The sequence below is a fragment of the Pogoniulus pusillus genome, chromosome 2 (assembly GCF_015220805.1).
Source record: "Pogoniulus pusillus isolate bPogPus1 chromosome 2, bPogPus1.pri, whole genome shotgun sequence".
In the NCBI taxonomy this organism is placed as follows: domain Eukaryota; kingdom Metazoa; phylum Chordata; class Aves; order Piciformes; family Lybiidae; genus Pogoniulus; species Pogoniulus pusillus.
In genome coordinates this window covers 14,681,610-14,705,535 of record NC_087265.1, presented here as the reverse complement: position 1 = coordinate 14,705,535, position 23,926 = coordinate 14,681,610, and the positions used below count along the sequence as shown (strand labels likewise).

Genomic DNA, 23,926 nt, shown 5'->3' with positions numbered 1-23,926 from the left:
GGCCTCCTCCTGGGGGCGTGAGGAAGCCCTGCCCCCGGCACAGCACTAAAGCCACCGCAGGCTCCGCGGCGCCGAGCCCCAGGCTCCCGAGGCGCCACCGCCGCACGCAGCTCCCCGGGCGCAGGCTCGGCCCCGCCCCGCCGCTCGCTCGCTCGGCGTCACGTGAGCGGCGCGCCCTGGGCGGCGGCGGCGCGCGGGCGGACGTGGCCAGCACCCACAATGCCTGGCGGGAGGCGGCCGCCGTGGCCGCGCGCCGGTGCCGCCGCGCTCCGCTGAGCCAGGTAGCGCGAGCCCTGCCCCCGCGCGCCGCTGCCGGGTGACGCGGCCTGCCCGCGGCCTGCCCGGGGCCTGCCCCCGTGAGGGACGGGACTGTGCTGACAGCTGCTGCCGTAGGGCTCTCTCTGTCTGCTCTGCCCTCTCCTTTCTACTCCGGCCCCGGGGCGGGAGGCTGCTGAGGCACCGCTGGCCTCCCCGGGTGGGCGCGGGTCTGGTCCTGCGAAGCGACTTATCCCAGGTGTCTCCGCCTTCCGGGCCGCCGCCCTGGCAGGGGCTGCCGTGCTTTAGAAGGTGTCGTTCTGGCCGCTGCAGCCACAGTGTCGGCTTCTTCGGCTCCTGAGCTGAGGTGAGAGAGGAGTTCCGGCGCATCCCTCGTCACCAGCTGCCTCCGCCTTTGTCACTCGAGGTTTGCGCCTGGCAAGGAGCGCGGGGCGCGGTGGGCAGGTCAGTGGCAGGAGGCCACAGCTCAGGCCTCTTCGTACACGTCGTTCTGTAGATGAAGTCTGTTGCAGCAGGGATCCGTCATTCCTCTAGGTGGCTGCGTAGGCATCAGTGGTTTTGTACAAAGTTTAGCGCTATGAAGTGGTATGACTCTGGTTAAGTCAGTGACCACGTTGCCTCTTCCTGCTCTGGCTGCCACTGCAAATAGCGCAAATAATTGTGTCTAACCTACCGTATGGTGGTAGATAGGAGGATCGGATTCATTTTTCACAAATGCTTGATGTTGTTTCCGTGGCCTGTTCTACTTTATGGAAAGGATTATATAGGCTGGTGATTCAGGATTATTTCCTTATCTGGCCTCATCTGATCATGTCAGAGTAGTTTTTTTATTGTGTGCTTCTGTAACGCTTTAATTCATTATATGGATTTCTGAAGTATACTTTAGAGTGGGAAAATTGAAGACACCTGCCTGCAGAATGCAGCTGTCACAACCCTCAAATGTGGGAACACTGAATTGTCCAACAGTGTTAGTACACATGAAGTCAGCACAGACACTCTAGCTTCATTCTGCATAAAACAGGGCACAGCTTGCAACTGCTTTGTGGTTTTGCGCAAAGCTACTGAGAGAGGCAGGCGTCTTGACAAGAAATGGTTTAACTCACTGCTGAAGGCCATGAGGTGCAGGAGGGTAGGCTTGCCATTGCACTGGATCTGTTTAGAATGTCTTTCAAATCTTGTGCAGTTAAGCAAACCGTACTGACAGGTCACTTTCCAACACTTTCCTTGTAAAAGAGGTTATGAGGAGATGTCAGTCAGATACAAAACAATTTCTGTCAGTTTGGAGGACCAATTTGTTGTAAAAGACTGTGAGGTGTACCACTTTTCCAGAACTTTTCTAGATGCTGCCTCAGGATCAACTGCCCTCATAATACAAAAATAAATGAGATGGTAATTGAATCTCTCTTAGAGAAAAAAGCATGGTAAAACAGACTCTAGTTTCCATCAACTGAGATTTCTTGCTCAGAGGAGAAAATGGAACTGAAGCCACATGTGACAATACCTATTTGTGGAAGCAGTGAAGGTTGACATGTGTGTGATGAATTGGACAGCTTCATTGAGGGTGGAGTAGCAGTGGAATTACAGTTGACGTTTTTCTGTCTGTGGCCAGCTTTCTCTGTGTTCCTTTTTTCCGTGAGTTCTCCCAGATTTCATTTGAAGGGAGGACTGTGAAGTGTCAGTGGAAATCAATAAAGATGAACCAGGAGTAGATGTGCACAGGAAAATGTAAGAATAGCAGAAGCATGGAGCGATGCTTCCATGGTGTACTCTCCCTTTTGGTGATTGATTTGGGTTCAGAATCTTGCTGAACAAAGGGTAGTGAGTTTTAATAACTTTGGTATTCTTTCCGTGAGCTTTTCCTGTTGCCTCATGAACATTTTAGCATCAACAACATCCAATAATAAGCAGTTCCACTGCCTAACTGCATGTTTTGTGAAGGACCGTCTATGGTACCTGTAAGCCCAACAAGTGCTGGCTGAATTTGATGCTTCTCCATTCTGTCATAGAATGAGTAAAGCCCAGACACTATTTGTTTTCTTTTGCCTCTAACGGATTTATATACCATTTGTGGTGGAAGTGCAGTCTTAAAGTCATCTTTAGGTGGTTGATGGATATAGAATTTTGAGGGAGAAATCTATGAAATTTGTAGTATTTTGGTGAGTAACTGCAGTTTTGAATAGATATCTTAAGAAGACATTCAAAGATCATTCTGAAAATACTACTGTATGGTTAATATTGTTTCTGCACTCTACCTATAGAAGTCTATATGAAATTTACCACTTGGCTCCATCTGTAGAGCCTTATTGTTTTGACAGCTGAGTGAAATAGTTCTTCTATTTCGAGGATTAAGTAAACTTTTTCTATATTAATATATTTTAAAGTAAAGCTGAATGTTATATTACAGTATACTTATTGCACATCTCTTTACGCATGTCATATTGCAACCAAAGCTATTTACTTTATTTGCTTAGTTTTCTAGGTAGCTTTCTGATTTCACTGTTTAGGAAACTGAGGGAAAAAAAAATACTGGATAGGTTTTTTAAGATAATGATAGCAAACCCTGGTTCAGTGGTGGTTTTAAGACTGTTCATCTAAATGCAGATTTTACCTTGTGTGATTTCATAGTACATTAAGAGAATTGGCAGGTTTTAGTGGAGGCTTATCTTCTATTATCCTAATCTCTCTAAATATAGACAGGAGTCTTGAAGAAAGTGCTTTTGTTCTAGATTTATGCAAATATTTATTTAGATATACAATAGCCATAAAGATTTCAAAGAATACTTCTAAAAGGCTCTTCATCCTTTGCTTTGTCTCTATTGTCTATATGTACTTGCTGCTGTTAGTCATCTTTGTATTCTTTGTCCTTAGTTGTAGGAGTAAAGCAACTTGTTAGACTGAATATTGAAACTCTTAATGCTTAGAAGATACAGTTGTGATTGTGTTGTATCATGTTCCTGAATCTTTGAGATTTCTGATCAGAGGAGATTATAGATCAATTCAATTTAGTATATGAGGTGATTGATGGAATTCAGAGTCAAAGGTTCTGTTACCCTGAGTTACACTTGTACTGTGCAGACAGATATCATATTTTCCCATGTTAAATTGCTGAAGTAATGGGACTTCTCCATTTAAAGAACAGAGGAACATTTTAATATTTCTATTATTCTAGTTTTCTTTTTACTTGAGTACCTCTCGACTCATCTCCCTAGGGGTGCATTTAGGCCTTTCCAATAAGCACGCTCTTACAAAAAGAGCTAAAAATTCTTAGCCAGTAAATAAGTTCATTAACCTTTCCTGTTTGTTCTTATCTCATCAGATAGCTCACCATGAACTGTAAGTGTGAAGATAATTTTAAAAGTGAACAGAACAATATTCTTCCTTCTGAGAGCTGGCTACAGGATTCTGAGTTCCTGCAGTGCTGTCCTATTCACTGCATTTTCTTAAGACGACACTTGGGCCTATGTTCCTTTTTGCACATTAGGTGCTAATAGAGTTATTTGCTTCGACAGAGGAAATGCAAATCAATGAAATTACATTTTGTGCAGGTAAGTTAATGGGGGAAATTTTTAACTTTCTGTCAAGTCATTGTCCTTCTGTTTATATTGATACAGCTCTCAGGATTCCCCTTGAAGACCAAGTTCCAAGTGTTAGAGGTGGTTATTGTCAGAGTACCATTACAATCTAAAGCTCTTCTGCAATTCTGTCATGCTCTTGAGCTGCTGCCATGGGTAAACGGTTAGTAGCATAGTTAAGAGAACAGATGCCTTAAACTCTCCCACTGGGAGCACATGCACGAACTCAAGTAGAGACATGTAGTGGTTTCTAGAGCTGAAGGTTTACATTTCAAAATGCTTCACTCCAGTAAGGTAATCTAGAGCTAGTTGTAAAGTTGTTCTGTTCTGTGTCCAGCTGATCAAAGTGCTTTGTACAATAGGGAATTCTTTACTGAAGTGCTGAAATAACAAGTATACCTGGTAAAAACTCAATAACTGTTCAGCAGACTACAGAAGACAGTGGCTTATGCTTCTGTTTTGACTTTGGTGAGAGTCTGATATGCTATTAAAGTGAAATACAGGATATTAATTTGGGATTCCTTCAGGCAATGTGATGCATCTCACAGCAGGATGAAGTCAAACTGCTGACAAAGCTGAATTTCTGAAATTGAAAATTACAACATGTTTTCAATGTTGTCACTATACATTTTTTTCTCTCTGAGGAGTAAATACCCTTGAAAAACTGGAATATTGATTATAACTCAGTCATTATCCTGATGTTTATATAACCTTTGGGTAGTGGGAAATAAGTGAGATGAGAGTTCAGGGGAAAAAAAATCTCTTTCCTCTCTTATGAAGAGGCAGCACTGTTTTGTCAAATTCTGGATGCCTAGCTTTTCAGTATTCAGTCCTTCGACTGCTAAGGCTTCTGAAGCTTGCTTAATGCTGGAGCTTGAAAAGTGCTGTAAACATGTCAGTATTGCACACAAAAGCATATTTCAGCTGTATTCAGAAATCTGTTTTCTTTTGCAGTTTGTCACTGTATGGGGCTTGAGTAGCATCGTCTGAGGGAGGCAAAAATATATTTTTTTTTCATAATCTCTGAAGTGGTAGGTGTAGTATATAGCAGGAGTGTGCAGAGCAGTGTTAGAAGTTGAGGAAGTGTTTGCTTTTGACTTCATATAAATTCTAGCAGTTCGCCCACTTGTAAGAGGACAAAGTTGTGTACTGATTCACTTAATGCTTGTCTTTGCTAGACTTTTGGATGGTTTGGTTTAAAATAAGGTTTGAAGAACTTGAAGGTTTTAAAAGTGCATCTTCAATCTTGAAAGACTTGTCTGAAGGCTATGTGTTTATATTGTTAAGTACCAGCTATGTGTTTTCTCCTTCTGATTGAGAAATGCTTAAATACACAACTTTCCAATTTTTAAGTGACTGTATTCCATTAAATGTAAATTATTATGCTTTGAAAATTAATTATTTCCCAAGGAAGACAAACACTATCACTCTGAGCATCCCCCACTTCCTCCTCCTTACCCAGGGTTTTTATGTTAAGCATGAAATCATATAGTACAGAACATATGTTTGGTCAGTTGGGATCAGCTGTCTCAGCTGTGTCCCCTCCCAACGTCTTGTGCACCCTTAGTGTCCCGGGTTTGGGCTGATCCCTCTCCCGGGAAGAAATTCACAACACAGACCCCCCCCTTTTTTTTTGAAAGTCAGGGAGAGATGAAATTGTATTTTCTTATAGTATAAGTATAACAATGTAAAGAGAGATAATAACTAGAGAAGGAAGAAAGAAAAAAAAAAACAATACAATAACCTTAAGGGAGATGGGGGAGGGGTCAAGCGGCAGCGAAGGCAGCAGAAGCAGCAGTAGCCAAAACAGCAGCCGGGAAAGATAGGCGAAGCTGCAGCAGCAGAAGCCAGCGGGAGAAAAGGGGAAGAACAAGCTGTGCTTCTAGACATTAAGCTCTTGATGCTCCAATGAAATTACATTCATTTATCCATTGTTGCCATTATGTGGCCTATCCCTGGAATGTTCATCTTTCCCCTATGTCTGAGCTAGAAGATCAGCTCAAATGGCCACACCTAGCCTGCTCACTGGTGGGGCAGTGTGAGAAGCAGAAAATGCCTTGACTCTGTAAGAGAGCCTATTGCTCAGCAATGCCTAGAACACAGAGTTATTCAGGAGCCACGTAGATGCACTCCTATGTGATCTGGTAGAGGTGATCCTGCGCTGGCAGGAGGGTTGGACTAGATGATCTTTCAAGGTTGCTTGCAGCCTTTAACATTCTGTAATTCTGTGATCTCTGAGTTAACACTCTTTTCAGCACAAAACCAAACCATAGCCCCGTATGAGGTACTGTGAAGAAAATGAACTCTATCCCTGCCAAACCCAGCACGTACTGTAAAAGCATGTGGGCTTTGCAAGCACCATTTCAGCTGGCTCAGTGTTTGTGCAATACGATACACACATTTTCTGTATTTAAAGAAAATGAAGACCCAGATAAAAAAGACATTTCATGTTTAAGAAATTCCGTTGGCCCTTGGGAGAGTGAGAGGACATTCCTTGATGTCCCATTTGATAATATGTAAATTATGTCTCTCTCTGCCCAGGATATTTAAGCATGTATGCAGTAACAGTAGTTTCATGAGATCCCATTAATGTTGTTGCTTGGATTACCTTTCCATCTGGCATACCTTTACAGTGCATGTTTTTCCTCTCCAGCTACTGTTCTCTCTTGTTTGGACTACAATTGTTGTCTCACTAAACAAGGAGACTTACAGCTTGAAGGGTGCAAGTGCTACTAAGGCCAAGTAAAAGTGTTTCAATCTCCACAGGTGTCTTGAGATAAGGATTTATGGCAGCTCAGATAAAAGTATTTGAAAATGTGGTGCTGGTAGCAGATGTACTGCTGCTTTGTTGTTCACGAAGACTAATAGGTTCTATTCAGTTGGGAGTAATCTGAGTTACAACTGAAAATCCTCTATTTGCCCCATTTTAAGCCTAGGTCCAGTATATGGCTCAGGAAGTTTAATAAATCACAGTTGTTTTTACTTTCATTCTAATTCCTTCTGATTTGTGTTTTGTTGTAGGTTGTCTTTAACTTTATTGGCAATGTCTATGATTTTATCAGCCTCTGTAGTCCGTGTGAGGGATGGACTCCCACTGTCTGCATCTACAGATTATGACCAGAGCACAGGAATGCAAGAATGTAGGAAATATTTTAAAATGCTCTCCAAGAAACTTTCTCAGCTTCCTGACAGATGCACTCTGAAAACTGGGCAGTATAATATAAAGTAAGACTTGTCTTACATACATATTTGCACCTGTTGGTTCTCTAAGATATTAAGTCATCAGTTCTCATTAGAATGATTAATCAAATTAATCTTAATTCTTGGCAGTATTTATGTATTGAAAATTGTAGAAACTGAGGAATTTTAGAAAGCTTTGAAACCTACTCAAGCTTTGGTGGAAGTTCTAGTTTGAAATAGGCAGTATTTTTGTAAATATGTAAATTCTTGACCTACTAGAAATATATTTTTAAATTTCAATATTGTTTCTTACTTGAAAATGGCCAGAAGTGTACTTTCTCATGTTAGTTCTGTTAGTATTTGTTTGTTTTCTCTCTTTAATCTGTGCAAATTCTAAAAAATATCCAAGTATCTCCATCACTCGGTGTTTCTGACAAATTTGTGGTTAGGATGTTGCAGCATTAAGTGCTTTTATTGTACTTTCAGAATTTCTGTTGACTTCAGAGAAAACATGCCCTAAAAACACAAGCATAACTCAATAGTTATTTCATATGGCACACAGGGAATGAGAAGGGTGGGAATGGCTTTTCCAGTGTTAAGGCTGTGCCTAGTAAAGCCTTGAATAGCTAAATGGAACCTGCCTACTCTACTGCTGCATCCAGCATTTTCACAACAGTGTGGGTTTTTTTGTTTTCACACTTTGGTGATTTGACTTTTTAGGAATAGTTATTTAAAAAAAAAAAAAAACCTAGTCAGTTTGATAGTGTACCTGCATGACAACACTGCATTATACTCTCTGCCCATTTGCAGCATGAAACTTGGATTATCATGAAATAATTTTTTTAATCTATTGTTTACTCAGGATTTTGCTTTATATGGCCTTTCTCCTTAGTGTTGGTAACTAGGTGCACCTGTGTGTAGTTGGAAATTCAGTTGCACTTTAACTGTACTGAATTCTGATTCTAATTTAGATAGGCTCTTTTGAATAAGGTGAGTAAATGTCATCCTAACCCATAGCATGCATGTGGAAGTTATAATGGTGGAAAGTATACCACCTGAATGGTCCTTGGAAGTCCTTAACCTTCTCCTGTCTCTCACTGGTATATGCGAGTTTCCAGCATTTCTCAGGGTTAGGCACAGTGTAGACTAATTTTTCCAGTCAGTATTTTTTTTTACAACCTCAGCTGTAGTTTATAAACTTACCAGCTTAAAATAAACTTCTAAGATTGAAATGTAGGGCTTAGTTTGGATATCTTTTATTGCTGAAATCTTTGATTACTTTTTAAGAAGTTATGCATTGAGATCATGAAGAAATTTGAATGTGTCATGAAGATGTGTGCTCCATTTAACAAATTCTCTAAAACCAATAGGAATATGTATATTGAAAATTGCCCCTTTCTAATTTTCTGCTTGCCTTCTCTGGTCATCCTTGCAACTGTCTTGGAGAACAGTGAATCCAGTATTCTATTTCCTTACATATTGGAAAGAACCAGCTGCTCTTGCCTCACAATCTGAAGATAAGCTTTTGCATTTTTGGGATGTACCAAAGCTTACATTCTGCATTTGGGATGAATGGAAGCTATTGCAGGACATAGCTGCTGTTTCTGTATCCTAAAAGCTTTGTTTTTTTACTGTTCCATGTGTGAGAGGGTGTACATATGTATACACACACATGCATACAATTTAGATGTGCAACACAGCTTCTCATTTATTCATACAGCATGGTGTTAAAGTAAAACTTTGCCTAAAAGTGAGTTGTTTTTCTTCTGGCAGCGTTGGACTTCTCAGTAAATCTTAATTTCATTGCTACTTCAAAGCAGATTATGCTTTTCTGATTATTGAATGTGAGATCAGACTAGCAAGCAGTGAAATATTCGGATCTAAATTTGAATTTTTCAATTTGTTGCCTCAATTACAGCTTTATAAGTTCTTTGGGAGTGAGCTATATGATGTTGTGCACTGAAAATTATCCCAGTGTCTTGGCTTTCTGCTTCCTGGATGAGCTTCAGAAAGAGTTCATCACTACCTACAATATGATGAAGACAAATACTGCTGTCAGGCCGTACTGTTTCATAGAGTTTGGTAAGAATCTGCCTTTCTAAGACAAATGCCTGTTTAAATAGATGTGCAACTTAATGTACACAAACCAGAAATCTTCAAAGCAGTTTATAGCTGTATTTCAGGTGGATTTAGAATCTAGTTTGACTCCTGTTAGCACCAATAAGGATTATTTCTGTGGGCATTAAATTAGGCTGCTTGAGTTTTATCCAAAATTGTTTATAATCTCTGTGCATTCCAGTAGGTTTTGGCTTAAGCTTTGTCACCAAATCTGAAGCTTGTCCTTCCCTTGTTAGTATTGCTGGGAGTTGTTTGACTTCATACCTGTTGAAATACTTAACCTGTAAATACATTGAGCTTCATTTCTCAAGTAAAGGACTGCAATTTTGTGTTTGCCCTTAGCTGTGCTGTAAATTTTTTTAAGTACATGAAAGGGAGAGATTTTTATTTGTTTTATGATATAGTGAAGCATTTAATCTTCTGTCATACAAGCTCCAAATACAACTAATCTCATATACACTAGATAACAGCTGTTATGAATTCCATTAAGATCTATTGCTTTAATGCTATATGTTAGGCAGTTACTTTAAATATTTTTATTAAATGCATTAGAGCATAAAGAACTGCAGTTTTAGAAATATGGGGGAAGATATTCCACTCGGTTAATTCCTGTCTATAATTCAGTCAGGTAATTTAAAAAGAGTTCCTTATAATACTGTTGTTTTTCTTATGAAAATGTCTGTGAAAACTCTCTCTTTTTTTATCCCAATGTCTTCTTTGTTCTACTAGTTGTTAAGTTAGAATGTAGGTCTATTACAGTCTTTTATAATAAGTTACTAATTTTCTCTGCCTGAATATTTTGCAAACGCTTTTCATACTCAGGTAAGTTTATATTTGAATGCAGGAGTTAATTTTTTTGTAAGGATATTTACCAAATTAACGGAGAAACTAGAATAAGTGTGGTAAATCTCTTCTCTTAGCAACACATTCAGTCTCATGCAGTGAAGAATCATTAGTTTATTCACAGTAATTAGACTTTTAGAGCTTAATTTTTTTTTTACTTTAGAGTTAAGTAGCTCATGGTATGGTAGTCACAAAACAAATAGTATGAAAAAATCCAAGAAAAAGACAAGCATTTCAAATAATGTATTTCAGTTTATGAATTATGTAGTATCAAAGATGCATCATTTAATAAATAGTCCACGAGGTTATAACTTTGTATTTTGAATTTTGTACAGATAATTTCATTCAGAGGACCAAACAGAGATACAACAACACACGTTCTTTGTCAACAAAGATGAATCTTGCTGACATGCAGACAGAGATCAAGCTGAGACCACCTTATCAAATTTCTGTGTCAGAACTTAGTTCAGCTAATGGGTTCACAAGTTTATCTATGCCAGAATACAAGGGTACTGGTAAGATATCTGCAGGTAAGTTTTAGGATTTTGGTTTCATGTCCCTAAATATGCAGGGTAGTAGAATTAATCTTTGGTATTTCTTTTAAAAAGGGTTTTTGCTATGGTGTTCTTAATGCATAAAGCTGCCATGACATTACATGTATTTAAGCTTAGATGTCTCTTTTGTTCTTTACTCAAAGTGTCCATCCTCCCAAAGTACTCTTGAGGGAGAAGTGTCTCTGTTCAGTAGACTGTTTTATTGAAATCAAAATAAGTCTGCATGAAAATAAACAAATTAAGATGATTACTTACCATCTTGTTCAGAATTCTCTTGTTCTTTCTGACTTTTCAAGATTTATGAAATGTTGTATTATCTTTGTCAAGTAATAACTGACACAAGCTAAGAACAAAGGGTCAGGAGTTAGAGCAGCTTGGAGGGAGAAGCATCACTTTAGGGGGCATTTGTGACAGTAAAAATCCAAAGAGCTGTGCTGACTAAAAGATGTTCTCTCAAATAAGTGCCTCTTGTGTGATGTTAATAATAGCAATACTTTCCACATTCATGTAAGTATTCATTAGTTTTTCAAAACTTCATCTATTTCAGGTAGGAGGTAAATATGAAATTGTGTGGTTAAACTGGGTTAAAGCCTTGCCTTTTTAAGTGAATGCTCTGGATCGGTTTAAGATCCATCTTTAGATGTTTTCCAGCAGTCCAGAACACTTAAAACTCTCCAAGTTGTTGCACTAAGACATGGATTCTACATGTGAAACTGACATAATCCAATTCTATTTTTCCAGGTTTAGTGAAAAAAAATTACAGAGTGAAAGGGAGTGTTGATTCAAAGTTGTTACTATGTCCTCTTTTTTTCCCAGAAGTACCTTTGTCTATAAAGCTAGTTATCCTGGGCAGATGTACACCACTGTTGTTTCCTTTACAGTGTCAGGGTAAAAATTCAGTCATAAATGGTAGCAGCTCTTCCATTAATTCTGTAATATAAGAGATCGACTTAATTTATGCAGTTTATATAGAATCATAGAATCAGTGAGGATTGGAAGGGACCACAAGGATCATCTAGTTCCAACCCCCCTGCTGTGGGCAGGGCCACCCTACCCTAAATCAGGCTGGCCACAGCCTCATCCAGCCTGGCCTTAAACACCTCCAGAGACAGGACCTAAACTGCCTCCCTGAGCAACCTATTCCAGGCTCTCACCGCTCTCATGGTGAAGAACTTCTTCCTCATGTCCAGTCTGAATATATCCACCTCCAGCTTTGCTCCATTCCCTCTAGTCCTGTCACTGCCTGATATCCTAAAAAGTCTCTCCCCAGCCTTTTTGTAGGCCACCTTCAGATAGATACCGAAAGGCTACAATAAGGTCACCTGGGAGCCTCCTCTTCTCCAGACTGAACAGCCCAAACTCCTTCAGTCTGTCCTCATAGCAGAGGTGCTTCAGCCCTCTGAGCATCCTCATGGCCCTTCTCTGGACACACTCCAGCATGTCCACATCCCTCTTGTAACAGGGGCTCCAGAACTGGATGCAGTACTCCAGGTGGGGTCTCACCAGAGCAGAGTAGAGGGAGAGAATCAGCTCCCTCGACCTACTGGCCACACTTCTCCAGATGCAGCCAGGATCTGGTTGGCCCTCCAAGCTGCAAGTGCACACTGCTGGCTCATATTGAGTTTCTCATCCACCAGCACCCCCAAGTTCTCTCCTCAAGGCTGCTCTCCAGCCAGTCACTGCCCAGCCTGTATTTGTGCTTGGGATTGCCCTGACCCAGATGCAGGACCCTGCACTTGATGTTGTTGAACCTCATGAGGTTGACTTGTGCCCACCTCTCCAGCCTGTCCAGGTCCCTCTGAATGGCATCCCTTCCCTCCAGCCTGTCTGCTGCACCACACAGCTTGGTGTCATCAGCAGACCTGCTGAGGGTGCACTCAATGCCTCTGTCCATGTCACCCACAAAGATGTTGAGCAAGACTGGTCCCAGGACTGATCCCTGAGGGACTGCACTTGTCACTGGCCTCCACTTGGACACGGACCTGTTGACAACCACTCTTTGGGTGCGGCCATCAAGCCAGTTCTTTATCCATCTTGTGGTCTACCCATCAAACCCATGTTTGGAGACCAGGATGTAGTGCGGGACAGTGTAAAAACCTTGCCCAGGTCCAGGTAAATGGCATCAATTGCTCCTCCCTCTTCTATTAATGTTGTGATCTGTTTATAGAAGGCCACTAGGTTTGTCAGACAGGATTTGCCCTTGGTGAAGCCATGCTGATTGTACCCAGTCACCTCTTCAGTAGTCTCCTGTCTCAGTAGTGCCTCCAGGAGGAGGGACTTCATCTCTCAGTAGAATTTCTTTACAATTGTTACTCTAATTGCTTTACTTGCTTATAAGGATTCCTCTAGAAGGTTGAAAACTGCTTTCTACTGATGGCTGGTTTGTACTGGTGGGACCCTGATCCTGAGAACTCTAGGTGCTACAAGACACTGTAGAAGTAGCTTACAATTTCTGTACTTGCAATGTAACAGTTTTAGATGTAGATTCTGAAAAATTAAGAAAGAAAAAGTGTCAAGATGTCTTGAATCTTGCAATCTTCTAAGGTGCACTATATATCCCTTTCCAAATAACCCACACATGTAAACAGTAGATGAGTAAAGGTATCTAATGCTGGAATACCATTCCTTTTGATGCTTACATTGTTACTTTTTAATGTTCTAGTGTAATCTTGGCTTATGGAAGGATTATGGTGGCAGTGTGGCAACTGGTTAACTCTGGAAATTGTCTAGATTCAATCTTCCTGCAACTGTTAAAAACCCAATCAATAAGCATGAGAGAATTTGCTTGTGTCTAAACTTCCTGTATTTTCAAAGTTGTCCATGTGGTAGAAGATGAGGTTTTTATCACTTCTCTGAGTAAAAATGTTGGAAGATCATATGTGCCTAAACTAAATTGTCTAAGGGCTGTTTCTCTTTTTACTATAATGTAAAATCAAAGAATAATTGGCAGATGATCTTCCGATTTATTTCACCTACCTTTCCACAAGTTGTCTTACAGAAGCAGTTCTGTTCTTTTTTTGTTGTATGTCTACTTTCTTCTTCTTTTTCCCTCTTTCAGTTATAAGTTTCTTCTTCCTCTGAATTCCATAGATCTCTCTGTTCAGTTATTCACTTCCTTCCTTGAATTGCTGTAGAAACTCACCAGCAAATGGCTGTACATTATGAGAGGTTTGCACTTTGCTCCTTCTTCAGCTCAAGTTTTAGATGCTATTGAATAACGGTGTCTTTTTTAGCAAGTCTGCTAATAGCTTTGTAATTCTTTACATTCATTGCTTCTTTCCATGCTTAAAAAGAACTTTCTCTGGATATTTGCTACCCACTCAGTTGGCTAGAATTCAGAGTTTCTCCTTTGCTCCAAGTATAAGTACTTAGAAGAAGAGATAGTTTCCCTGGTGTACTTTCCTGAATATGCTGTCCTGTTGAAAAATGTGACTTGCTGTAAGTGAATTAAGTTGGATGGCAGGCAGAGGTAGTAAGTTAGATAGATGCAGATACTGTTTTCTTAAGCAGAGTAATGAAATTAGATGCTGTAGTTTTGACTGTGACTAGAAACATTGTCTGTTACTTGCTTATCCTTGTAATAGGGTAATATCCAGGGTCTAGTGTTCAGGCCTCCTATTCAAGTAACCGAACATAGCAGCCATTTTCCATCAGTGACAGTTGTGTTTTGTAGTGAGGAGTATGAGTAATTACTAATGTGTGATGCATAAAATACAGGTTACAGATAGAATTTTGTTTCAAAGGTGAATGTCTGTGTTTGGCAGGTGTTAGAAATAACATGACAGCATGCTTTAGGTTAGGGTAAATCTACTGTTTTCTGAGCATTTCTACAATGAAGGAGCAGTTGTCAAATCAAAGGTACATTTGCCTGATGGTGTACTCAGTGGTTTGATTTGTTTTCATGCATTTTATCTTTAAATAAAGGTGCTTAAGAGTAGTGCAGTTTCTCACATTGAGTAAATTTCCTAGATTTTTATTTAATTGTCAACATTTTATTTAAGAATTTGTGTTTTATTTGATCCTTGGCTTGTGTTAGGTTTTGGTATGTCACTTATAACTCTTAAGATTTACAGGTGTACTGACTAAAGGTCAGCTATCCTTTATCCTGCCTTCTTTGATACTCCTTCATTCTTCTGGTTTGCCTTTATATTTTACCTTTTTTTTTTATTTAAATCAGTCTTGTTGCTTTGATTGTAATGCTAAAATATATCAAGCCCTGGAGAGCTTAATTGACATCAGTAGTGGTTTGAAATGTCCTTTGAAGTTTTTGGAATTGTTTTTGTATTTTAATAAGAGAGAAAAGTTAGTATTTTATTATTCTTCTTACACTGTCTTGATTTAGCTGACAAAACTCTTTACTTTTCCCTTTGTGGTTCTCAAAGAAGTGCTTTAAATACTGTTTTAACATGCAATGTTTTAAAGTTACCCAAATACATTTTGAAGATGAGATTGTTTAGAGAACTGTGTGTGGAGGGCAGTGAACAAATTGTATCCACCAGTTAATGAAATGCAATTACTTTTGACTAAAACCAGTCACATACACCTGGATTTTTTGCCACTCTCTAGAGGAGATGGTGTGAAAAAAAAACAACTTAATCCAAACCAGCCAGTCACTGAAAAATAATGGTTTGGTATGCAAATAGTGTATGTAACCTTAACTGAGTGGTTGGTGGTAGTATTCCTCTAATATGCACTACCATTAGAGAAGCAATAAACTTTGAAAGATAAACATGGGTTATGCTTTTGTTTAGAAAATGCAACTAATTGCACTATTAAATTTAGAACAAATGAGTTAACTGAACTAATTTTGTGGTTTTAGTTATCACACACATAATTAGACAACCCTGTCTGCTTATCAGTGTGAAATAGCTTTTGTCATTATTTCTTTAGGTTCTGTAACTTTGTAAACTGTTTAGAAAGCCTTTTTCCTGGATCTGTGCAATACAAACAACTGGGATTGACACCCCTCTCTCTATTAATGTTACAGTTCATTAACCTCGTTGTTCACATCTTTACACTTCGTTGGTTTGAACAGAATGATTTAAGTATGGCTCAGTAGTCCCATTGTTTTCCCAGCCTTGCCTAGACTATCAAGAGTTTTGCATTGTTTTCTTCATATTTGCTTTCTGTTAATAGTTATGCAAAGGGACAGTAATGAGGAACATACACAACTGTTATGTACTTGTGACCCTAGATAAGACCAAGAGAGTGGATGTACATGGGAAGAAAAGTGCATTTTGATTTTCATGTGTTTTGTAAGAGACTTCTGTGCACTATCTGGAAGGTCTGTATAAGGCTGTGATAGAAATACTAGTGTAGTTTAAAAACTGTCATCTTCCTCATGTCTTTTGGTAGCACTCATGGGCTATATTTTTTAATGTAGGAGACTGCAATAGCTTTGCCTCGCAGTGTTCTGTTAAGTAAACAAGCTAAATCAGTCTCAATAGATCTGCTAATGTATTAGTGTTCAATAAAAGTGAAGGTTGTGAAAGGAGCTCTTTAAGTATGTGTCTTATTAGCTGACTAATTGTGGACAAATTTCACTAGCAGGTGCATTCTTTGCCAATGAATTCCTGGCAAGTTTTAGGAGCCTTCAGTACCATTCTGGATAAACCAAATATATTGAGTTAAAGACTAAATATAATAAGACAGTTATATATGTGAGTTGAAGGAGAGACTACTTCAACCTTCTGTTGGAATGTTTAAGATATCTCCTCCTCTTAGAAAATACAATTGACATTTTGCAGTTTGTTTCAGTGATCTCTTCTTGCATTACATGCCACCGTTTAACTATTTTATTACAATAAAATAGTTTTAACTATTTTATTACATTTCTGAGGACATTGCTTTGACCTATGTTAACTTTTTTTGATCTGCTTTGCAGCTCCTCATCAGCGTCTGGAACCTGTGACTCTGCCAGGGGTTGTCTCATTTGTGCTCAGTCTGTTATGCGGGGCTTTGAATTTAATTCGTGGTTTTCATGCCATCGAAAGTCTTCTGCAGGTATTGTACATGTTTATGAGCTATGCATCACAGGAATCGTAATGCCACTCTAGAAGCTGGGTATACAGACTAAGTCTTAATAGCTTTGTTTTCAGAAACATTATTTGTGAGGTCAGGCTTCAGTTTACAAAGCCTATATTGTTTGTGATCTCTGCATCGCTCTTGAGTGTGATGCATCATTCATTGAGGCTGTGAGTTTCAAATGCAGTAGAAGGTGGGTGGCTAATTCCTTCCCTAGGTACCTTGGTAGCAGTGAGTGTGTGAACATAATGTTCTGTTTTCTAAATCTGTGCCAGGATATGAGATGTTTAATTTTAATAGGTGTTATTTAAAACCATTTGAGAAAAATGATGGACAGCTTTGAAAACGTGGCCATTTTTTAAAAGGTCCTCAGAGCAGGGATCATGAAACAGGTTTTGTAAAATTGTATTTTACAAATATTTTTCATCTTTTGATTGGCTTTTAATAAGCCTTCTTGAGTAGGATGCCTACTTCTCTTTGTGTACTGAAATGATCAATGTAAGGGAAACTGTCAAGTGATTTCTTCTACACCCCCTTCCCCCAAGCCAACAACACACCCTCCACTAAGCAACCTCCCAACAAAGATTTATTTGTGTAAACTCTGTGCTCTGACCCTTCCTATTGCCTTTCCCTCTATTCTGTTTCTTGTGCTGCTTGTATTCTCATTTCTGCAATGAAAATAATAGAGATTGATGATTTTAAGCCATTCAGGTGAGTGTGCTGATAGCACCTGAAAGCATGCACAGACAGTTCATGTGTGGTAGTTACCTCAGGGAAAAAAAAAAGGAAATTTGCTTAGCATTAAAGACTACTGTTGTGGTGATGGAGGCAGAAACTAAAACCCTATGGAAGTTTCTGCAAGAAAGAGGGAATCCACCTTTTTAGCTAATGACATAATCTTTTGTGATGGTTTGGGAATTACTGAGTTACTGCCCCCCCCGCCCCAAATTCACCAGACTGGACTCAGTTGGCTTAGCACAATTTACAAGCACATATATGTACAATATACAAATATCTACAGTTGTATACAAGTTAAAAGTAACACAGAAACACAAAACCCCTCCCGAAACAGTCAGACTGCACAGGAGGCTCCCAACCAACCTCTTCCCCCCTCCCCCTTTCTTTCCCTCCCCTCAGAAATAACCAGATAAACCTCCCTATAGCTCACTTGATAAATCTGCAGAGATCTAAGGTGAGAGATCAGAAAGACAACAAGGAGGTTAGAGGAAAAGGTTAAAAAGTTACGACAGATGCAACCACACAGATCGCCAGAGAGAGGAAGAGCAACTGAGAAGTGTGTGAAAAGTGAGTGCCTTATCTTGTATTTTGACTACTTGTGGTGCTCAGTAGAAGAAGGAATGATACAGGTCACTATTATCTTTCTCCTCACAGCCAGTTTTAATTTCTCTCAGCAAAATACTCCATTTAGCCTCAAACCAGCACATCTTTTTATTCAAACATACATCTGGACTTTATAACTGCAATGCTTTTGATACCCAGTGGGTTTTTTGGGGGAAGTAAGGTAAGGCAGATGACCTGCATTCCAGTCATCTTACATCATTATTTGTATTTGTAAAACTTTAATAAAGCAGTAGTGTTTGAGGTGTCATAATTGCCTGAAGACTAATGAAGAGATGAACAGGGCTGATCAAACTGTTCCATGCCAGGTCCTTCTTTTGAATTGTTTTTGGGTTGTTTTTTCAAGAAAAAACAAGAATGAAATAACGAATATACATCTCTAATTTATACTCACTTGGAATGTTCCCTTAAGCACAATTCTCTCTCTTTATAAATAGGAATGAATTTAAATACACTGTAGTACAAATAGTACTGAACAGATTTGTGCCACTTAGTGGCACCTTTCTAGAACTTGCTTTGTTACCTTTCTGTAGCTGAATTAAAAAAAAAAAAGAATGGCAAAGTTAGATTAACCTGTTTGATGATAGGGCAGCCAGTTAATTTTACTCTGTATATTGCTGCATCTGAAGGTAATAGATGGCAGAGGATATTTTTTTATTTTCTGACAAATGAGGCACGTTAAAATCCATTAAAATTTATCTTTATTTGCTTTATTATGGAAACCCCCACAATATTTAGGGGGAAGTAATCCAAAACACAATGGAATTTCTTCTGAGAAGTCATTCAAAAGCTTGTCTCTGAGTTAGTGTTGCTTTTTATAATGAAACTGCAGTGCACTGAGGCAAAGATTTGGATGTGATGTAGAAGGGTACTGCATGGTGTAGGTAAATTTTATATGCAGACCTAGAAACTTTTTCCAAGTCAGCACTGTAGATGGAACTCATTGACACTGAATGCACTCTGAGGAGAAACAAGTTGTGTTTTGGAATGGGCCACCTTTTCAAAATTAGATTAACTTTCAAGGAACACCACTTGCATGAGTACCCAATGTTTTCCCGGGAAAGCTTTTGATCTTCGCAGATGTTTGTTTGAAATGCAGTTAGAATACTCATTAAGAATGTAAATGTATTCTGCTCCACTCCATGGAAACCCATTTCAATAACTTACCGGGAGTTTTGGATTATTTTGCTTTTAAACATTTAGTAGAAAGATCTATCACTTCAAATAGTTTTTCTCTATCTTTTCCTTCAAGAAAACTTTATATTCCAATAATCTTTGATAAATTGATGTACTTCCGTTTGCTTTCACGACCATGAAGGCAGAGCTGTGTGCGTTACAGTCTGTGTGGAGTTTTACCACACCCTAGTGGCCAGTTCGTGTCCTTCCCTGCTACCTTGTTTACAGTTTTTGAAGCTGGAGGAGGGTTAATACTAAAGGTAGTTACTGGTCTTCAGACTTGAATATTTCAAGCTGTCTGGAGAAGGTAAGCATCCAGCATTAGGACTTTTAAGCTTTTGAAAATCTCAGCATTAGTTGTCTATTGTGAATAAAGGTTTTGGTCAGATTCCAGATCAGAGTGATTTCTTTCCAGATGTATGAGTAAGCTAACTCTTTTGATTTAGCATAGTACAGAAATTATTGTAGATCTCAACTACAGATTATTTAAGCAAACAGTAATGAGCAGCTTTCATACTGAAAATATTGGGCATTTCACTGAAGCTTTGTAAAACAGGGCTTTTTATTTTGTTTTCACAGAACGAAGGTGAAGATTTCAGCTATGTTATTGCGTTTTTTCTTGGCACAGCAGCCTGTTTGTACCAGGTGCGTTCTGCTTGCATAATTCACTAGAGTTTAGAAACATTACCTAGTCATGTCATTACCTAGTCATGTATAAATGCCATTATGTTTTCTTAAATGTCACAGATACTTGAATAGGGTAATTAAAAAAAATAATTTCTTCTCTGTTTTATTTAATTAATCATAATCATACAGTAGATTGATACAAAGAATCTCTGTTTGCTGGCATTTTCGCCCAGTTAATTGATTAAGAGATGTGCTTTTCTGTCTGTCTGGAGCTTACAATTTATCTCTAAAATCACAAGCAATGGAGATTATTTAATTTCCTTAAAGTAGTAGATTCAGAGTTAAAGTAAGCTTAACTGTTTGAACAAATGCCTTGCTGCTTCCTTCCTTTAGGAAGATTAGAAGCAAATGCAGTAATACCTAGGCATTACACCCTAGAATTTTCCTCACTTCTTACATTATTGTGCATCTTTTTTCTTGTCAAACTTTTCAGCCACTTTGCACTATGTTTTCCCACTGCTATCTGATGTTTCATGTTGCATTTCATGTCTGTTGGTTTTCTGTTTTCCCCATCTGAATTTTACTTTCCTGTATAATTGGTAGCAAATTATTCTGATGCCCATTGGCATTTGTCGTTCAGTGATGCTACTCTTAAGTGTTGCTATGACTGCAATCACTGTCATGCTCAATTGCTGTTACTGTAATTGTTTTGACTTTTAACCTCTTGCACGTGTGGAGTATGCAGACTTTCAGACAATGTTTAGTACTGTGTAAGACCATAAAAAATAAAATAATATCTCAGGGTATTCCTTTTATATCTGCCTTTTCCCCAGTCAGCTTTCTGGCTGTAGTCTCTGTTCTCTGTAACTTGCCTATACCAAAGAGTCACAGTACCACTTGTGTTCTTCATCACTTGTCTTTAATTCTTCAGGTTGATGTTAATTCTCCATGCCAACAATCTGACATATTAGAAGTGCACATTCTTCCCTCCTGTCACAAGTCAGAAACCTTGATCTATGTGAAGTTTTCATGCCTGTGCATTGAGACATAAGGATACACATGTTTCCCTCACTGTCTGACTTGAATAGAGCTGCTTTAAAGAAAGAATCCATGCAGCTTGGAGCCTTGGCTTTTCCTTAGTATTCAAAATACGTCTGAGGAGGCTCTTGTTCCTCACCCTCTACTGTTCCTACGATATGTAGTTGGTCAGTTGTCAAAACTAAGGAGGCTGTCAGTTTTCTATCATGTTCTGATGTTCTTTGGCCATGCTTAGGAGTTTGTGAGATTAATACCATGTATTGCATGACAACACATTTCACTGCCAGTTCACCTACAAGGTGTCCATAATGCTGCATTCTTTTGTTCAGTTAATAGCATTGCAGTGTGTTTCTAGTTGCCAAGAAGATGTTTGCAACCTAGGTGTGCGGGTGAAAAATAGGACTTAGTTTTAGGCTCACTGAAAAAAAGCAGCACTGAGGAGCCTTCTACAGAAAAGCATCCTCAGTAGCTGCTGTACTTACACTTCTCTTTAATAGAAGAAAAAAAAAACCCTCAGAAATTTCCTAACAGCATTTGTAATAGTAAGGTGTTAAGATCTCAGCATTTTGGCCCTTTGACTGTTGCTCTGTTTTGTAAGGGGCAAATCTTCTCACATCTCAAACCTAGACTCATGAAAAGATCAAACAGATCTTTAGTAAAATTCAACATCATGTTGCATTGGCATTTTCAAACTTCTCTAATGTTCTTATTCTTTTCTTTTAACCCTTCCTAGTCATTAATCGTTTTGATGAAGCATATCCTGACTTTTAGTTTTCTCTTGGAAGCAGTTTTTCATATGTTGTCAGTGGAGGTGACAACACTAGGAAATGATGTAAATTTGTATTGCTGAGATACTGGTTCTAACTAATTGCTCTTCTAGACATGATTTATAAAACTGTCAGCAGAAGTAGGTTGCATTTGCTTTGCTCAAAAGGGCCAAGCAGGTGCAGAAGACTTCCATCTAGTCCTGAAATACACAGATTGCTTATCTTTAGATTTACTTTGCTTTAGAGGAAGGACATACAAATCTTACTGATACTGTCAGTACTCATATCTCTGAAGATATTTAGATATCCAGAAATCACAAGTAGTTGTATTAATCTCAGCCACACTCAGGGTAGAAATGCATGATTTATAGGAAAGAGGTTGCATTTCCAACAGAATATAAAGTAACCTCAATAAATTGCATTGTTCAGTTGCAATTGTGCAGTGCTTTGGCTCTTTTTTTTTTTGAGGAGCATGAAAAATGAAAAGAAATATAAGCAGAGTTTCTCTGACTGATAAAATGTGGCAAATGCCCAAGGAGAACAGAAATGACACTTAGATAATCTGGTGATGGATGCTGTTAACAATTTGTGTGAGCATGGTTATATATCCACTGGAAACAGATTTAGAATATGAAGTAAGCCCAAGTGATGCTGTTATCTACCTTAAAGCACAACAAAAACTTTCTCCAGCAGACAGAGATGATTAGAATCTAGAAAGAGTCAAACAATTTTTTCTGGTAAAAACCAAGGAAGAGTTAAAATGGTGTTTTTGTAGAGGTTGTGTCCTTTGAGAAATGAAAACTGAGGTGAGGGACTTGGAACAGATTTCCAGTTGCAGTAGGAAGAACACAGAGTAGGAACTGTAGGCAGTCATGACGACCTGCTTAACACCACAGCATGCAGAAGCTGACCCTTAACAAATGGTAGCATTACAGCATTGTGGTGTATTCCTCTCTGAATGTGATCCACCTAGCACGTCTGTCCCATTGCTTTGCCTGATAGAGGCTTGACACTGCCTCTTATTCTTGTCTGCTGCTAAAGTGGAACAAAGGGTGTTTTGACCAGAGATTACCAAGAGTGTCTGCTTTCCTTTATATTAGGCCACTCATTGCAGACTGTAATCAATTATTATGAGATAATTTGTTCTCAAAGAGGGTTTAATGGAAGCCAAATATAACCTTGTATTGATGTCAGGTACTTTACAGCCTTCCAGGACTACTAAATTAATACCATTCTTAATATGTGCTTGATTTAGGCTTTTACTTGTGAGTTTGACCAGGTAATGCTTCTTCAGTGGATATTATTTTCCAGGTAGTAACCTGATTTCATTTTTATTTCCTGGCAGTGTTACCTGTTTGTGTACTACACAGGCTGGAGGAATGCCAAATCCTTCCTGACCTTTGGCTTAATTTGCCTGTGTAACATGTATCTGTATGAACTGCGCAACCTGTGGCAGCTCTTCTTTCATGTGACTGTGGGAGCATTTTCTACCTTACAAATTCGGCTGCGACAACCACAAGGAAAGTCCCCTGATTACAATGTCTGACAAGTCCTGGAACACTTAGAGGCAGTTTTATCCAACAGTTTTTCACTCTCAGGAATGTAAATCTGTTCTCCAGAAGCAGCAGCTGTCTGGATGGGGCTTTTTTGTTTTGTTTTGTTTTCTTAAATAAAGCAATGTGAGATGCCTGTGGACATCTTTCACTTGGTTAAACTTTAGGGTTTTTTTTTTGGGAGGGTGTTGTTTGTTTGTTTTCATTTTTACTGGGTTTTTTTGGGTTGTTTTTTAAAGACACAAAAGAATCCAGGACTAGAGGAGAAAAATGGGTCCTATCTATGCAGTCAAATGTGTGTAGGAACGCCAAGTTCAGAGAATTTGACTGGTAGCATAAAGCTTCATTCAAAAGCTTACAAATGGAAGGAATGTATGGAGTATGTGTTCTGCATATCATGCAAGCTCTTTACTTCCAAACTCAGTTTTGCCTTTGTGAGGCAGTAGGGGTAGGTTAAATAAATAGTAATAATGCTATTGCATATTATCAAGGTAGATTTGGAATGTCTAAGATACTACGTTTTGGAATGTTTTGTTTCATATTGACATGTATATGAATGTTTTCTTAATTTAAATGTAACCTGGAAACTCTATTTCTGGGCATCAGCTTTATGGCACCTGTGGCCTCACCTGTCTAATGCTATGAATACTTCAACGTTATTTTCATTTATGAATTCCTTTTAATTATCTTTTGAAAGTGATCTCTGTGGACAGCGTTTCTTTTAGTAATTAAGTGTTCAAAAATCTGCCACCTGTGCTGGGAGTTTTGTATGCTTCCTGTGTTCGAACTCTGGAAAGCTTGGAAGGAAATGGATTGGTGAGTAAATGGAGTGACTCCTA

At 38.9% G+C, this 23,926-nt stretch overlaps 1 protein-coding gene across 3 annotated transcripts; it reads left to right on the top strand.

Moving 5' to 3' along the window:
* Positions 1-220: 220 nt before the first annotated feature.
* SEC22A (SEC22 homolog A, vesicle trafficking protein) lies at positions 221-23,926 on the top strand. Of its 3 annotated transcripts, none has more exons than XM_064157079.1 (8): positions 221-281; positions 3,593-3,821; positions 6,870-7,073; positions 8,947-9,110; positions 10,325-10,519; positions 16,428-16,546; positions 19,682-19,747; positions 22,880-23,926. In XM_064157079.1, the coding sequence occupies exons 3-8, from the start codon at positions 6,892-6,894 to the stop codon at positions 23,078-23,080; spliced, it is 927 nt and encodes a 308-aa protein (XP_064013149.1). In that variant the 5' UTR covers positions 221-281; positions 3,593-3,821; positions 6,870-6,891; the 3' UTR covers positions 23,081-23,926. The 3 variants fall into 3 exon arrangements, with proteins under 3 accessions (XP_064013149.1, XP_064013143.1, XP_064013136.1); XM_064157073.1 differs by lacking the exon at positions 221-281 and adding an exon at positions 326-622; XM_064157066.1 differs by lacking the exon at positions 221-281 and adding an exon at positions 326-720.

Bases quoted from the DNA above. Each gene is read 5' to 3' on its own strand.
- SEC22A (XM_064157079.1), top strand. From the start codon at position 6,892: ATGTCTATGATTTTATCAGCCTCTGTAGTCCGTGTGAGGGATGGACTC. The intron at 7,074-8,946 runs GTAAGACTTGTC...CCTCAATTACAG, and splicing joins ACTGGGCAGTATAATATAAA to CTTTATAAGTTCTTTGGGAG. The intron at 9,111-10,324 runs GTAAGAATCTGC...AATTTTGTACAG, and splicing joins GTACTGTTTCATAGAGTTTG to ATAATTTCATTCAGAGGACC.